At 43.8% G+C, this 17,484-nt stretch overlaps 1 protein-coding gene across 2 annotated transcripts in view; it reads right to left on the reverse strand.

Annotated features, from left to right (window-relative positions):
• Syne2 (spectrin repeat containing nuclear envelope protein 2) overlaps positions 1-17,484 on the reverse strand; it is a 135,599-nt gene that overhangs the window by 95,959 nt on the left and 22,156 nt on the right. For both annotated transcript variants that reach the window (XM_041658050.1, XM_041658049.1), the window contains exons 11-16: positions 16,710-16,892; positions 13,689-13,820; positions 9,070-9,261; positions 8,419-8,493; positions 6,785-6,895; positions 6,016-6,132 (exon numbers count right to left, since the gene is read on the reverse strand). In XM_041658050.1, the coding sequence (XP_041513984.1) occupies positions 6,016-6,132; positions 6,785-6,895; positions 8,419-8,493; positions 9,070-9,261; positions 13,689-13,820; positions 16,710-16,892 (810 nt within the window). The remainder of the gene's footprint in view (positions 1-6,015; positions 6,133-6,784; positions 6,896-8,418; positions 8,494-9,069; positions 9,262-13,688; positions 13,821-16,709; positions 16,893-17,484) is intronic.

A 17,484-nucleotide genomic window follows, 5' to 3' on the forward strand; every position in this document is an offset into this window, starting at 1 on the left:
CTTACTGAGGAAGTGAGCAAGGTGGGTGACTAATGTAGCCTTTATTTAAACCTGAACAGAGTCCAAAGGGGGGTGGTGGGGGCAGAAGGAAAAAAACCAATTACATGCAACCTCAGAAGAGCTGGAAATGGCCTCGGGATTCTCATGTAGAAGCATCCCCTAAGGTCGCACTTTAAGATCTGAACCCTGAGCAGAAGGACGGCAATCAGTTCATAGCCTCCCATCCCACCAAAGTATATCTGAGAAGGGCAGGTGGGCCACTAGCACAAGGTCACAGGGCTCTGGCCCCTGCATTATCCAGAAAATCCCATTCCAGTCTCCTCTCAAAGCCCCAACCACCCAGAGTCTCCGAACAAAGAAAAGGTGCCAAAAAGCCCAGTTCCGCATTCTTGGAGGCTGTTGCAGCTTCCACTCCTGAAGTTGCCAGCCACCCAAGTCACAGTCGTACCCCCTGCTCCGCCCCAGCATTTAAGTTTTTGACCATACCCAGCTTGTGGAGGGCAGACACGTCATCATCTCCTGGCCTATAACCTATATAATCTCCCTGCTTTTGTTTGTGGGAGCAGCTTCTCCAGCCCTGAGAGTTGCTTTGCTCAAATCGACCCGTTGCTATACTTTTTCAATCTTGGCTTTACTGAGTTGGAGGAGAAACCTATTACGGGCAGCAGAAAATATATTAAGAAGTCCTCAGTAATTTTTTGAAACAGCAACCCTGCTTTATTTGCTAGTCCTAAACCCCGGAGACAGAAATTATTTCAGCGAATGTTTCATATATTGCATTTTGGTGCTAAAATATGTTGCCACAAGTGTTTGCTACCAGATAAGAATTCTGTAGGCTCTCTGATAATGAATGATTCCTGTCTTTTATTGGTATTACTTCTAATCAATGGACATGGTGCCAAAACCAGATCCTTATCTCACACCACAAATCCTCTGTTCCCAAGTACAGATGAGGAAACACAAGCTTTGCTTTGAGTCTATTTAAACTGCCGGAGCCAACACCTAAGTAGAACCATAATACAATCGCTGATTGCATTGCACTTTGCAATGTACAAATCTGTCTCTCCCCACGGTTTCACAAACTCTATGGCATCCAAGTTAGACATCTGCTCTGGTACGTCACTGATCTAAAGTGACCATAATGTACAGGTTGTGATCCTCAGTGAAGTCCCACAAACGAATGTATATGTTATGAAAAATCCGGCAACATAAAAGGTTTCTGAACACAGAACTACCAAAAAAAAAAAATCAAACATAAAACAACAACAATAAAAAAAAAATCAAACATGAAATGAGGCTAGGGAGATGGCTTCGTGGGTACAAATGATCGCCTTAAAAGCCTGATGACCTGATTTGACCCCTAAGCCCCACCTAAAAAGCTGGATGCAGCAGCATGAATCTGTATTCCCAGCGCTCACTCCTAGGGAGAGGTGGAGGCAAGTCAGTAAGGCTGTCAGGAAGCTAATGGCTAAGAGAGACTAGATTCAACAAGGCTGAAGCCACACCATTCCTGCCGCCTAGAACACTTCTCTACCGATCAATAAAGCATGGCTCCCTTGGCTTTAAACCAACAAAACAAAACCCAAACAAGGTGGAAGGCGGGACCCAACTCTCAAAGACTGTCCTCTGGTTTCCAAATATGCAACTTAGAATACATATGTCCAGCTCACATCAGGTGATCTCACTGAAGCCTTGATTCTGGAACACACAACATGCACATAACAATGTACATGTCGTCACCATACGCAACACCAACAAATGCCCCCCAAACACCTTGGCACAGACTCAATGCCACTGAATGGTATAAATTCCGTATTGTTACTGTACCAAGTTTTCTGCTCTTACGCCAACATAATGGTTTGTGAACCAGAACTCCTGGAGAGAAGCTGTGTTTGCAAAGACCATTTGATTAGAAATTGGAATGCCGAGGTCCAGGGCTAATCAACTTACCTCAGGCTACCTTTAACTACCCTCTCCCCAAAGAAATGTAAGACCAGTCTAGAAATGAATGAAATGGAAATAAGCAAAAGCAATATGAAGAATTGATGCTATAACTGTGTATATGTGTGCAAGTCTCTGTGTGGGCATGCACATTTGTATGGCAGTACCCAAAGTGATCACAAGTGTTAGATCTCACTGGAGCTGAAGTTACAGGTGGTTGTGAGCTGTCCAACACGGGTGCTGAGAACTGAACTTAGGTTCTCTGGAAGGACAGTGCTATACCATCTCTCCAGCATCAAAAGGTTGGCTCTGTGAAAAGTTTTAAACAAAACTGACAAAAATCTTAGCCAAATCAGAGTGAGAGAAACAGAGATTACAAAAGATACCAATGAAATTCAGAAAACCATTAGGAAATACCTTTAAAAAATTTATAGTCCACTGGATTGGAAAATCTAAAATAAATAAACAAATTTCTTGATGGATATAATCTATCAAATTTAACCAACATGAGATAGAAATTTGAACAGATATATAACAGGACATGAGACAAAAGCAGTAAAAACAAAAGTCTCTCAATTGAAGACTCCTGGGCAGATGACTTTGGTGCTTTCTATCAGACCTTTATAGAAGAACTAATATCAATGCTTAGCAAATGAATCCAAAACCAGAAACACAAGGAATGCCACAAAGATCTTCTTATGAAGCTAGCATGACCCGGATACTAAAACAGACAGAAATAACAGCAACAACAAAAAGAAAATTCTAGACAAATTTCCGTAATGAACAAGGGTACAGAAAACTTGCAAATTAAATTCAAGAACACATCAGAACTATCAGTTACTGTGAGCAAGTTTGCTTCATTTCAGAGACGCAGAGATGGCTCAAATACATAAATCAAGAAACATAACAAACCACAAGAACAGATTTAAAAAAAATAGAAACCTCATAATCATCTTCATAGATTTGGAAAAGGTTTTTGATAAAAATCCAAATCACTTATGATAAATGCCCCCATGGAAACCAGGAATCAAAATTCCAATGCCATTCTTATCTTCTAATGTGTGTTTGTGTGCGTGTGTTGTACCTGCATATGTGTGCAGGTGTGTTAGCCCACGCATATGCACACAGGAGAGTACAAGATGCTAGGTATCTTCTCTACTACTCTCTGGTTTATTGCCTTGAGACAGGGTCTCCCAATCGAAACTTGCCATTTTGGCTATGCTGGCTGATTCTGCCTATTCCTAACTCCCAATGTTGGGGTTTAGGTATGTAAGCCATGCCTTAAAAAGAAAAATTATGGTTGATGAGGATTTGAACTCAGGTCCTCATGCTTGCACAAGTAAGCACTTTTACCAACTAAGCCATCTCTTTAGACTCTATTTTTTTTTTTCAAAACAGTCTCCTGTAACTCAGGTTGGCCTTAAACTTACTTTGTAGCTGAGAATGACCTCGAACACCTGATCCTCCTGCCTTTGCCTCCCAAGTGCTGAAATTACAGTGTATGCCAATATGAAGGTTTTATGAAGTGATGGAATCAAAGTCAGGGCTTTATACACTAAACAAGTATCCCACCAAACGAGCTACACACCAGCCCTCCGCATCGACTATGATGAAATAAAATATAAACTCTAGAAAGTGTGAAGATGCGCTGCATCCTGCACAGTCCAGCTCAAGATGCATTCTTTATGTAACAATAATCAAGTATGTAAATCTCACTAGCATGAAAATTTGCTTTCATATTTTATTAATGGTAAAACCATATGTATACCAAAAAAATTGTGGGGATTTTTTTAAAAAAAATTTTAGTGTGGGGCTGGAGAGATGGCTCAGAGGTTAAGAGCATTGCCTGCTCTTCCAAAGGTCCTGAGTTCAATTCCCAGCAACCACATGGTGGCTCACTACCATCTGTAATGGAGTCTGGTGCCCTCTTCTGGCCTGCAGGCATACACACAGACAGTATACATAATAAATAAATAAATAAATAAATAAATAAATATTAAAAAAATTTTAGTGTGCATGCGCACATACATGTATATGTAGAGGCCAGAGGAGGAGCGTTGTGTGTCCCGTTTTATCACTCTCCACCTCATTCCCTTGAGGCAGGGTCTCTCACTGGAGTAGGAGCTAAGCTGAAGATAGCAGTCCCAGCTATCCTCTTGTTTCTACCCCCAGAGCCAGTGTTATAAGCGTGTATAGCCACATCTGGCTTTTTGTGTTGGTGTTGGGGACTCAAACTCAGAAACCTGTGCTTCCTCAGCAGGAGCTCTTACCCACTGAGCCATCTCCTTCACCTTCAAAGAACTGTTTTAAAATACATTTGCGAGTTAATATCGGTAAATACCCGATGTTTGACCTATTCTATACACCTGTGCGCCCAGGTTGAGTAAAACCTCAGGCATAAAAGAGTCTTGAGTGGAAGCTCAAAAGTTCTGACCTACAGGAAAGGACTTCACTTCAATCTCAAGTTTAATTTTCTGACTATGGCTGCATTTCATGGCAAAATCTTCTTTAAACATATCCTTAATATTTCAAATATTAATATGTGCAAGTCCAAAAATGCCTGCACATCTTCCACACATCTCGTAACTGCAGTAACGGCCTTTACTACAACGCCTAACAGCATACACAAAGATCTAACACAAGACTTAGAGTCACATATTTCTGTATCAAATAGTTATTTTCATGAAACATGGATAAGAAATGACTCAAAATTTTCTCAAGAATACTGTAATTTTTACCTGGTCAAAGCTCTTAACTTCTAAAATAAGAGATTGAGGCTGATACATGACCAATGACATGGGCTGCCATCTCTATGGGGACCCTCTCCTGAGGAGGGGATGCAAATAAGATGGAAATGGCTCCAGGCAGGAAAAAGAAGAGCTTAGGAATCACCAAAGAGCTGTTTCGGCAGTGGCCAGAGGTGACATTTAACAGATTTTTCTCTTTTCCAAGAAACTATCATGATCTGGGTGTGGGGGTATAAGCCTGCAACTCTAGCACTGGGGACCTTAAGTCAGAAATACAGCATATCCAAGGTCAGTCTGAAATACAGTGAGCTTATCTAAAAAACAACAATAAAAAACCAAAAAACCAAAAACTATGCAACCAACCAAGAAACCAACCAATCAACCAACCAAGAATCCAACCAACTCACCAACCAACCGACTGACCTCCAACCAACCAACCAACCAACCAACCAAGAAATCATCAACCAAGAAACCAAATACCAGGAAACTGACCAACCAAGAAACCAACCAACCATCCAACCGACAAACCAAGAATCTAACCAACCAATCAACTAGCCAATCAACCAACCAACCAAGAAGCAACCAACCAAACAACCAAGAAACCAACCAACCAAGAAACCAACCAACCAACCAACCAACCAAACCAACCAACGACCCCACAAAAGCTGTGTTAAGAAGAAAACAGAAGCATTTAATTCACAGTTGACAACCATCCAGTTAAACGCTCAAGATTCTAAATCAGGAGACATAAAGAACTGGAGCTATGTAGTAAGATCCTTGGAGCTTCAGGTCCACTCAACTCAACCAGCAGGTCCAGCCTAGAAACAGCGGCCTGCGGGGACCTTTCTTGAGAACTGCGGTGGGATTCAAATTAGGAAGTTGGAAGGGAATGTTCTGGGGCAACTCCTTACTCGCTTCTGTAGTTCCTGTAGTTTACCCTCTGAATCTGATCCCCCTTTGTAAACACAAGGTAGGTTTTAACTTGCCTCTTAGAATCTCATGGTTAAGCAACAAAGAGCATAAATGCCTTTTCTCAACAATCCCTTGATCAATACGCATTATTCTCCATTTTCACCGCCTCTATGTGTTGTGTGCACAGATTAAACACTTAGTCATTAACTCAACAACTACCTCAGGCTGACAATCGATGAGCAAGTGGGAAATGTAAATAAAAGACGGTAAAATCGCAGCGGGATAGGACAGCATATGTGAGGACGCTGGCCTTCGCTGGGGGCTCAACACACAAAGCATTGCAGAAGTCAGACAACAGTGGGTGCCGGCCTGGGAACCTGAGCAGCCAGCTTGCAGGTGACAGGCAGGGTCTTACCTTTGCAGTTTGGCTGAGCCTCGGGGAAGGTTCTGGGCCTGGCTCAGTGCTTCCCGAGTCTGGTGCAATAATATGCGCCATGGAAGCGTCACAGGTGCTAATTCTCCCATCTGCCTCCTGTGGAGAAAACAAAATCAGCTCCTGCTGCCAGGAATCCCCTCTTCCTCGGCTGCTCACTTACAGTTTGCCTGCTTGCTAGGGAAGCCGGGTACATCGGTTAGTTCACTGTGAATGCATCTTTGAAAGTCTTTTGGCTGTAGTATTTTTAAAAGGGCTTATTTATCTTATTATATTATTATATTTATGTGTATATACCTGTGTGAGATTATGTCAACCATGTGTGTATAGGACCCTGTCTCAAAAAAAAAAAAAAAACCAAACAAACAACAAAAAACTAGGCAAGAAAGGCAACAGTATTCACTCTTTAAAATCATTGTATTTCAATAAACTCATGATAAATATGTAAGGTAATGCATATATAAATGAATTTGATTTAGCCATTTCACAATCCAGCCATATTTCAAAGCATCATCCTCTGTATCCTAAGCATGTATAATTTTGTCAAAAAAACATAACAGAAGCTTTTCCTGATCTAACCATTTCTTCAAACAAATCTTCTGATTTGCTATCTCTTATTTTTAGTCTTCATACGGGCCTCTGTGAATGAAGACTTGGAGATGCTGAGGGCCAGGTGAATAAAGAGGATCTTGGGGAGAGAGCTCAGGCATTAAAGAGCTATGACAACCCCCAGGGTGACTCCCCCAGTTACCTGCACAATGGTGGCGGAGGTTGAGGATGCCCCATCCTCCTCCAGGTCCTTGCTATGCTTCCACGGAAGAGCCCAGGATGCAGACGGTGGCTCTGCCCTCCCATGTCCATCCTAAGACAGTGGCCAATCGGTCAGCAAAGGGAAATATTTCCTTTTCATCACCAGAGCGCTACTCAGCTCCTTCAAACAAGACTCCACCTACTGGGCAACTTTGCCATGGGCCCTGTTCTCCTCCTACCCTGTGCTCCATATAATTCCTGAACTAAATCATGTCTCCAAATGTGGATGCTTCTATTGAGCCTAACACAATCCACAGTTTTCTTTATTAAAGAGTAATAAGCTCATGTCCCACAAAGGGGATTAATCAAAATTTGATCAGTTTTTGTAACTGTAAGCTTAAATGGGGTCATTTTATTTTTCTTGTCAGGAGCTCTCCTGCAATTGGATGAACATGTAATCTTCGATGTTGTCAAAGACAAATTCTCTGCGTATATCAGCTCCGAAGCTTTTAAAACCTGAAATGAAAACACGTATGTGTCTTCTTCGCTTGGGCCCTGGGTCTTCTTCCAGGCTTGCAGTTTCTCCACCACAAAAGGATATAATTAGACCGTGAAGTTGAAGCTATCTAGTGGTTAGAGTACAAAGTAAACTGTTGTCCTTCCCACCAACTCATTATACCAGATACTAGTGACACTCAGCAGGACAAAAGGTCTGCCCTGTGTGACAATGGAGCCATGAAATCATCTACGAAATGAGCAAAGACTGTCTTGTGGTCATACCTAAGTCCTATAAACTACTGCTAGCTTCTTCTTTGAGCGTAGGAGGAGCAACACTGGGTTTTGAGTTTTGAAATGCAAACTGGTGCCAAGGTTAAGTCTTTTTCAATCACTCACAACGAAGCAGTAAGGATCAACTATATTAGCTGCAAATACAGCTCATATTCTTGACAATACCACTCTAAAACAAAAACAAATCTCAGACAATGCAAAACAACTATCTGCTAAAAACCACACCAGATCTCATTCTCGCCAAGTTCCAGAGGAACATTCGGCAGTGTGAACATAAAAGAGGACTCTTTTACACAAACAAGCACCTCTGAGTTAGACTTATTCCATTCTCCCATGGCAAAGCGGGTTTAGATGAACCAAGCAATATTAATAATCGACTAAGTACTTCGGTCTCAATTTAAAAAAATCAACATTAACTTTAAAAGTCTTAGGTTTTCAGTTGTCTTCTTTGACATTCACTTAGAGATGTGGTCCTTGCCAGTTTTAACAAGAAGACTGTTTCCCCGGACGCTAGAGAGATGGCTCGGCAATTAATAGTATGTAGTGTTCTTGCAGGGACTGATTTGATTCCCAGCACCTATTCTTGGGTCTGTAACTCTAGTTCCAGGGGATCCCCTGGCCTCTGAAGGCACCTTTATTCATGTCATGGGTATGTATACACACACACACACACACACACACTCACACACACACATACACACACACACACACAATTCCAGGGGATCAGGCACCCCTGGTCTCTGAAGACACACACACACACCCCACAAACCCTGGCAAATAATTTAAAAAATAATAAAATAAATACTTTTTTTAAAAAAAAACAGAAAAAAAAAGGGTTTTCCTTACTTCACTCTTCACGGAGCTTTCTTCCACCTCCTCCTTGACCACTGGCAGGAAGGACATGGAGCTTGTTCTGGTCAGCTAAAAGCAGAGCACAGGATCGCCTGTAGGCAGGCTGCGGACTAGCATCGCATCCTGGCCTGCTTGCATTTTTGAGTAACTAAATCTTTATGCATTGTCCCAAATGTCCACCCACGCCCGAAGTCTCTGGGCCTTGTGCCTTTCGGTTCTCCCGGCCAAACATCTTGCCTGTGGAATCCCTTTCATTTGCATGATCCCCACGGCCCCACCCCCAAACAACTGGAGTGTAGTTCCTGGATGCAGACTCAGAGTGGTCTCCCATGCTGAACCACGTTTGAGTCTGCCATGGGGTGACTAGTCTGAGGCAGATGCTTCAGAAGTGATGCCCTCCCACAGGTGTGTGGAATTTCATAAGCGTTGTCTTCAGGTGAGCTCAGATGTAAGAATGCTGGGTAGGGTCCAGGGCAGACACGCCCTGAGGATCCGAGCTCACTAGTAAACGACCTCGAGTGGAGTATTTCCACTTAAAAAATTCCTTTACTGTGGGCGGCGACATCGCAGGTGGCTCCGGTGGAAAGTTACCCATTCACTCTCCCCTGGAATGTGAGACCAGCCCTAAGCAAAAGTCACACCTACCTTCCTGCCTGAGACGCCCTGCTCGGCAACCCCGCCCTCTTCTGAGGGCAGCTCATCTCCCTCTCCTCCTTCTTGATGCTCTCGCTTCAGGTGCTCATGAAGGTTCAGTACAGCCGCCTTCAAGCCCACCAGCAGGTCTGTCTTCTTCTGGTTGAGATTCAGAATCTGCTCCTCCAACCCTTCCATCTCTCCCTGTACAGAAAGAGTTGTGGGCATCACTTGAGGGAAACTGGAGACTTCTGGATGCTCTCAGGAGCCAGTGTCCTTTAGGACAAAGGATACTTACTGCCCTGGTCTGAGGCTACTTGGGCTTTGTAAACCCAGCAGCTACTTCCTGGTACAGTATGGTTCTTCTCCCTGGCTGGCACGGTGGAAGCACCTGTGTAGGATGTTTAACCCGTAGGGTTCCTTAACTCCTCACAGGCCTGGCAAGGCAGGAGAGGGTCTGGGGGCTGCAGACAGCATGGGAACTTGTAACAAGGCCCACAGGTGACTGATGTGTAGCCAGGGCAGGGAGCCTGTGCCATAGTAGCTAACCACAGGACTCACAGAACCAGAATCCCCAGGCCAAAACCCACAAGCCAGCACTTTGATGAACACATACATCCCACTTTGCACACAGAGTATTGCAGATACAGGAGAGTCTTAAGACTAGCATTTGAAAAGCCCCAAGATAAAATTAGACACCTAATTTTTCATTATCTTTGAAGAGTCTTTGATACTACTCATTTGTTTACTTTGTCTACATTCTAAGCATCCAAAAAAATTAATCAATTAAAAGATGGTAACTTATTTGCAGTGACATTTACTCTGGGAATGATGGATGGACAGATGATTCCAAGCTATATAACATTACTTCACGAACCATTATTAATATGTACAAGTAAGTTTTCCTAGATACAGAAAAGCCCACTGTCTGCCTATCAGGATTATGGAATTATAGAATCCTGGATTTAGTAGGAATTGTGGGTGATGGCTATTCTGACCCTCCAGCACCCTTCGCCTGAGCTCCTTTTCAGAAACCTTGCAGTCATTCATAATTTCTCCCTGCCTGGGGTGTAGCTCCAGTGGCAGAGTGCTTGCTTGCTTAGCATGTGTGTTATCATTAATTCCATCACATACAAACACACACACACACACACACACACACACACACACACACACACTTCTAAGACATCTCCCCTAAACTCTGCTTTCAATATTCATTAAATCATTAAATTGTGTATGGATGTATGTCCATGGATACATGTGCACACATGTGCCAAGTCAACCTCAGAGTCATCCATCCTTAAAAACAAACAAACAACAAACAAGAACAAAACCAGACAACCCCCAGGATCTTACTATGTAACTGGCTAACTCACTATGTAGACCAGGCAAGTCTCAAACTCAGAGATCTGTCTGCCTCTCCCTTTGGCATGCTGGGATTAAAGCTGTGTGCCACCATACCCAGTCTATCAATCTTATTTTTTGAAACAGAGTCTTATTGGCTAGAACCCAACAAGTAAGTTAGATTGACTGGCCAACAGGGTCCAGGAATCTCCCTGCCTCTGCCTCCTCAGGCTTCTATTACAAGCACATGCTGCAACATGTTGTCTTTGTTGTTTTGTTTTGTTTTCATGTGGGATCTGGGAATTGAAACCAGGCTCAGAAGCACAGTCACCAACCAAGTTACCTCACTATCCCCCAAATCATCAAATTTTACACACGCGTGCGCGCGCGCACACACATACACACACACACACACACACACAATAACATATCACTACACATAAGAGAGAGTTCTGAAGTCTAGAGTAAGAAGGCAATTTCTGTCATGTTGCAGCTAGTGAGTGACAGAGCCAAACCCATGCTTTCCTATGACTCATGGGCTCTGGCATGCATGGCTGAACTAATGCTCTTCTTTTACCTGCAGGGAAAGTTCCCTCCTGGCAGAGTTAACTCTGAGCTAACTATGGTTCACGTTCCACTTTTAATGAATGTCACATATCAGCTGAAGATGCCCCCCGCAAAAGCAATACCACAGCCCTTAGAATAAACTCAGGGAAACAGCGACCTGGTTTATGTAGGCACAGACAGGCACCAAGCCACCATCTGCACAGCAGTATCCATAGCCCCCTGGGAGCTACTAGTGGTGTCCAAAGCTGAGAACCACAGCTCCCGACGTTAAAATCATAATGTTGCTTAAATGTTACTGACCATTTTCACCGTGTTGGCACTTATACCGAGGGCACAGAAGGAATGGTGGCATCTTTTATGAATTGAGGTAGGTGACACCAATTATAGGGTAGGAAAAGCTTGCCAATCTCATTTTAAAATGTCCTTGATGAAGACATACATGTTGGGGGTCCATAGTAGTAGTGCTTGCCTAGCATAGGCGATGCCCCGTGGTCAGTCCCCACATCGCACACCTGAAAGCACACCTTTAACATTAGGGGGACAAAATGGGAGGTGTGTGTAAACCATTGTGCTGTGTCCCAGGTACAATGACTGAAAAGTACTAGGAATTGTGTATGCTGTGAGCTTTTCCTCACAGAACATTACTTTTACATGAAATAAGAGCTCATAACCGTATGCGCTTCAATGGGAGTCGAGTTCTCTCAAGAAGCAGATGGTACACACTGACTGTGGAAACACAGGGACTTTGGAAGTGACACGTGACTAAGGCAGTGTTCTTTAAACGACCCAGTGCGGAATGATAACATCACCTGTGGTTAGGAGACACAGTCACAGAGCACAGAGCACAGAGGGGAGGGACCAAAGTAAGAAAATGAAGACCACCCTGACAAGGCCTCAGATCCCACTCACGGTTAGCCCTACTTCCTGTTTGTTGAGTTGCAGTGTAGTGTTAAAAAAAACAACAACAATAGCTGGGCAGTGGTGGCGCACGCCTTTAATCCTAGCACTCAAGGTAGAGGCAGGTGTATCTCTGTGAGTTCGAGGCCAACCTTGTATATAAGAGCTAGTTCCACCAGGACAGGCTCCAAAGCTACAGAGAAAACCTGTCTCGACCCCCCCCCCAAAAAAAAACAACAACAACAAAACACCCATGAAAACATGAAGTTCATGTGTTTCATCCCAGCACTCAAGAAGGCAGACACAGAGGCAGGCAGATCTTTGTGAATTGGAGGCCATCCTGGTCTACAACAGTAAGACCTTGTCTGCCACCATCAACCCCAAAAAATAGATCAGCTTTACGCTCTTGAGCAAATCACTGTAGTTGGTCCATCTCATGAGTATCACAGTTACAGCAAACCATCTGGAAGTGCTAAGAAAGACCTCATCTGGAAGTGCTAAGAAAGACCTCTACTTTTTCTTGGGTCAGTTCTATTTGCCCCTTCTGTCCTAATGTTGCCAGCCAGGTGCTCTCCCTGTCTCCTCCGTCTACCAGGGCTCATGTAGGCCATGCGCCTGTGTTGTGTGATGTGCCCCAAAGACTTGTCCTATGTGTGCTTTCCTTTATTTTTATTTACACAACAAAAGCTCTTTAAAGTCCTGAGTTCTGAGGTGTTTGAAGAAACATGGTACCTGTTGGGGACTGTGGATACCCAGAACCTGAATTTCCTGTAAACAACTTGTTTTCCTATGCTTGTAGCTGCTCTGAATGAAACAACTTGTTTTCCTGTGTTTGCAGCTGCTCTGAGCACAAGACCCTGATGGCAGGGGAGTGGTTTCTGATGGGTCTGCAGCTAAAAGACCTGAGAGCTGGGGCGTGGCCAAAGTCCTATATAAGTTGCCCAGAGCACAACAAAGGGGGCATTCTTGTTTCAAGGCTGACTCGTGTCTCTGTGTGTGTCTCTTTATGTGTTTAAATCTCTAGCCCCTTACCCGACTGGCAAATGGTCCTGTAGTGCAGGCGGTACGCTACAGGCGTAGTACCATACTACACAAAGTACAGGTGGATGGTACAGGTACCCGCATCCTACTGAGTCACTCACTCTCAGCCTGTACTACTGATTCAGCAGTAATGGGCTGTGTCACTTGGAGCCTCTTAACTTTTAAACAAGTTGCCCTCGGTCTCCCAGTTGGCGGATGACAAGCCTTGTCTTGAGAACCACATTAACTGCCTGCACATGCCCACTGGATGGCAGGAAAAACATCTCCTGCCCTTGGACTCTATCGCACTGTTTCAATACTGATATGCCAATATAAAACCAAAGACCGGAAAGGCCCTACCCAGAGAGTTTTATAGCACTAAAACTACAGCCTGCTATCTAAGATCCCTCATTATAACCATGGTCAGAGTTTCATTACCCCTGTAGTCCAGCCAGCACGACTCCTACTCCAATACACTAGGCCAGGGTACCCAAACCTCCTCAGCTCCTTGGAAACAGAGAAAATGCAAACCAAGACGCACCCAGCTGAGAGTGTGGGCACCTTAGAAGCTCCACCCCAGGGTTTAGAAGTGGTTTCTAGGACTAGATCTAAAGTTTAGGGGTCATAAAGGCATATGGATGACACCACAGAACCACCATTTTCTGAAATAAGAATGGAAAGAAAAGAGCTCCCGTTGTAAGACAGATGTCAGGCATACCACTGTCGTACTACCAAAGATTCTAGACCCCACGGCTAAAGCCAGAGTCTCTGGATGAACGGACAGATGAGTGAACCGGACCTACCTGTAATGAAGGCAGGCCAGCAACTTGCTCTCGTGACACATGTTCCGGGGAGAACTCAGCTGAATAATTATTTAACATCCGTTTCAGATTTTCTATTTCGCCATCACATTCAGCTGTCTGTTTTATGACAACCTATAAAATAACACCCATTGCCCCAAAGAAGAGTCATTGTTACCATCTAAGGAACAAGCAAGCTGTATCTGTTACCATCTAACCCGTCACAAGTTCCAATATAATGCAGAGACTCTACCCACAGATTCCAATAGGAAACAGAATCTTTGTTTAATAATAAAATTCATATTACTTTGTATGTATTGTGTGTATGCAGAGGAGTGGGGATTGTCCTGGTGGAGGCCCGAGGACAGCGTGCTGGAGGCAGTTCCCTCCTTCCACTATGTGTATTCATGGATCAGAAGTAGGTTGCCAGGCCTGGCATGCAAGGGCCTTCACCTACTGAGCCATCTTACAGGTCCCTGAATATCCCTGTACTTTACATTTGTATTCTAAATAAACACAACTTCCAAATATTGTTATATTCCAAATATCACCCGTATTTATATTTAAAAGCTAGACAGCAAAGTTTGCCATGCTGGAGCCCAATTTACCTGCTCTACTAGACTCAGGGCGCCTCAGCAGGGCTTGGGGTACACGTCTAATTAAACACTCTTAGCTTCTTATGCTCCTATTTCTAGTCTAGGGGGCTTATTCCGGGAAGCATTTTATAGCCTGCTAACAAAGTTTCTAAGTCTTATGAAATTACTGGTATGTCACGTACACCATTTAATAAAGTTTCAGAATTGTGCACATGCATGCACCTTATACCTTTCTGTGGGACCTAGGGATCAAACTCAGGTCACCAGGCTCGCAAGGCAAGCTCCTTTACCTACCGAGCCGTCTTGCTGACCCCATATATTTACCACGCTACTATGAAAGGCACGTGGCGCTCCCCACAAACAATGGTGACAGGCCTGATCCTGAAGGCACAGAGCACATTGTTTGACACTATGGTGTATTTGCCCAGTGTGACATCCTCCCTGCTGCCCTTTAGAGTCAGTGCTCTGCACTTCATGAGTATAGTCTGAAGCTTTCAGAGCAGTAGGAGTTCGCAGAATGTGGCAAAGCTAACCAGAACCTGCCAGGGACTCTAATGTTTAGGGAACAGTATGGTGAGATTAAAAAACAAAATCAGACTTCAAAAGTGAGTCTAGCTATCGCTCTGGTGGGCTTCATAGGAAGCAAAATGTCTTTTGAAATGACACAGTTTCTGGCTAACGCATAATCCTTCTTGGTATTTAAAAAACAATATTTAACCACAGTTTTAGCTGCAGGCTGGAAAAGAGTAACTATATTCGCTGCACACACCTGTTCCCATGCTCACAGCAACGGGGGACAACCCGTTAGTCTCCACCGAAGTCATCTGTCTTATTTTCCACAATAAGGGGACTTATCCTATCAGAAGTGGGAACTAAAAGAAATGTACCATATTCTAAATATTTTCATTACCAATGGCTTATTTGCTTTGAATACATGAGGGGCACATGGAATTCCCATGTACACAGTAAGATGGAAAATTTTCAAAGCAGTTTGATGCCTAACTTGACAGAAAAGGAAATACAACCCCCCCGAACCATCCCCTTTTCTTCTTCTTGAAAGCACAGTTAGGGTTATTCTCTGGTCCTGACCAGAAACCCAGTTAGACAGAAGAGATTAAAAATGATGCATCAGATTTGGTCCTTTGTTCTTCACTTACAAACTATTTCTAAAAAGATACCTTCTCTGGGTCTTAGGAGGAAAACAACATCAGTGGATCAGTAGTCACATCAGAGGACTCTTAGTCTTCAAATCAGGGAGCACAGGATCCCCCAGTTTTAGAGGGTCAGGATATAGAGGGAATTGTAGAAGAAGTAAGATACAACACTTTCCAAAGCAAGAGGAAGGGCGTCTCTGCCAAGAAGGGGAGATTGCCCGTGGAATTCAAGATTCTTTTAACAATTCCTGTTCTGTGGGAGTGGCTGTTGCCCTAGGAACATAAACTACAGCCATTCTGACTTGAGAGTAGTGGGGTAGCAAACTTACAAGGGTGGCCCTCCTGAGAGTGATAGGAAGATGTCATGAGAAGGAAGAGACCCTCAAGATGGAGAAACAACAGAAGGTTCAAAAACTAAAATTCTTGTCTTATTGCATAGGAACTAACCTTGATGCTAGTTAACTCTTCCATTTAAGACTTCCAACGCACGTCTCCCTGAGATGGCAAATGGCCCAGGCTACACTATGTCCAGTGTTGGGGAATACTGATCTAATTCACAGGAAGTGACTGAGGTGGACAGGGAAAACTGCTATGTGATGCTTGCTTTAGGTTCTCAGTCTCCAGAGGCTGCAAGGGCCTTGATGGGGTTTGAGTTCTTGTCCCCTCTGTTCCACTCACAAAGGTCTTTAACAGCTGCAGTGATAAACAGACCATAGAATGCCAATGTGCTCAACCAGGGTAAGGGTAAGAACCATGGGGGCGGAAGAAACTATTTAGATCAAATAAATTCTTGGGGGAACAACTGCTTTCAATTAAACTTGAAAACTACACTGGTTAGTTGTGTTTTTCTGTCCGCTTAACACAGGCTGGGGTCATTAGGGAAGAAGAATCACAACTGAGAAAATGCCTCCATCAGATCGGCCTGCAGGCAAGTCTGTAGAGTATTTTCTTGATGGATTGTTCATGTGGGAGGAGGGTCCAGCCCCTTGTGGGCAGTGCCACCCCTGGGGAGATGGCCCTATGCAGTATAAGGAAGGAAATTGACTAGACAAGCCAGTAAGTAGCATCTCATCCATGGCTTCTGTTTCAGTTCCTGCCTCCAGCTTCCTGCCTTGGCTTCCCTCAGTGGACTCTGACCCAGGATAAGCCAAGTAAACTTTCTTCTCCTCAAGCCATTTTATCACCGCAATAGAAGCCAAATCATGAGAAGAATGAAACCAACTTTGACAGGACATTTTCGCGCAGTACGCTGGCTCTCGTCAGACACCGCTCACCTTCAACAACTCATTCTGCTCCTGCGCCACATTTTCCAGCAGCTTCACATCTTGTAAAAGCTCATGTGTCCTCTGAAACACAGGCAGGGGTTTGCTTGCTGTCTGGGGTAACCTCAGCTCCATTTGGTAGGTCATTATCTCAGCAATAGTTTTTTTCATGGCATGGATGTTTTCAAGTATGACCTTGACAGCCGAAAGGAAGTCCCATACATGAATGAAAACAGAAACAAAAACAAACAAACAAAAACCCACAAAAGCACATGCAAGTTTACTTAGTGCAAGTGAAAATATTTATAATTTCATGTTGGTCTTTAATGTGCTATTTCAATTAAAAATATTTTCCTCACTTCCTCCCTTCCCCTCTCTGTATGGAATTGTGACTTCGTTCTGTATGCTGTTACTAGGCAGGTGCTGAATCTTACTTTTAAAGCAACTGTACCTAACCCAGGACTTCCTGCAGGAGTCCTGGAAAAATGCTCCCTGAATTGAACAGAAGTATCTAGCCAAATTTCATTATATACCTCATATATAGGACCTCGTTTAACCCTGAAAGGGAAGTACACCAATCTCACTTTCCCAGAAGGAAAAAGACCCAATTAAACTTAGACAGCAAGAGGCAGGGGTAAGATCAGAACTCAGATCTGCCTGATCCCAAAGGGTCTGCTGTGGCTCACAAGGCTGAGTGGGAAGGTCAGTGCATTTGCTGAGATACTGTGCTTAGCGCTCAGCAAGCCATAACTGGCTGATGGTCTCAGCACCAACACACAGAGATAAA

Source organism: Microtus oregoni, unplaced genomic scaffold (assembly GCF_018167655.1).
Source record: "Microtus oregoni isolate MIOR12 unplaced genomic scaffold, Mior012 000009F_ref0000495, whole genome shotgun sequence".
NCBI lineage: Eukaryota > Metazoa > Chordata > Mammalia > Rodentia > Cricetidae > Microtus > Microtus oregoni.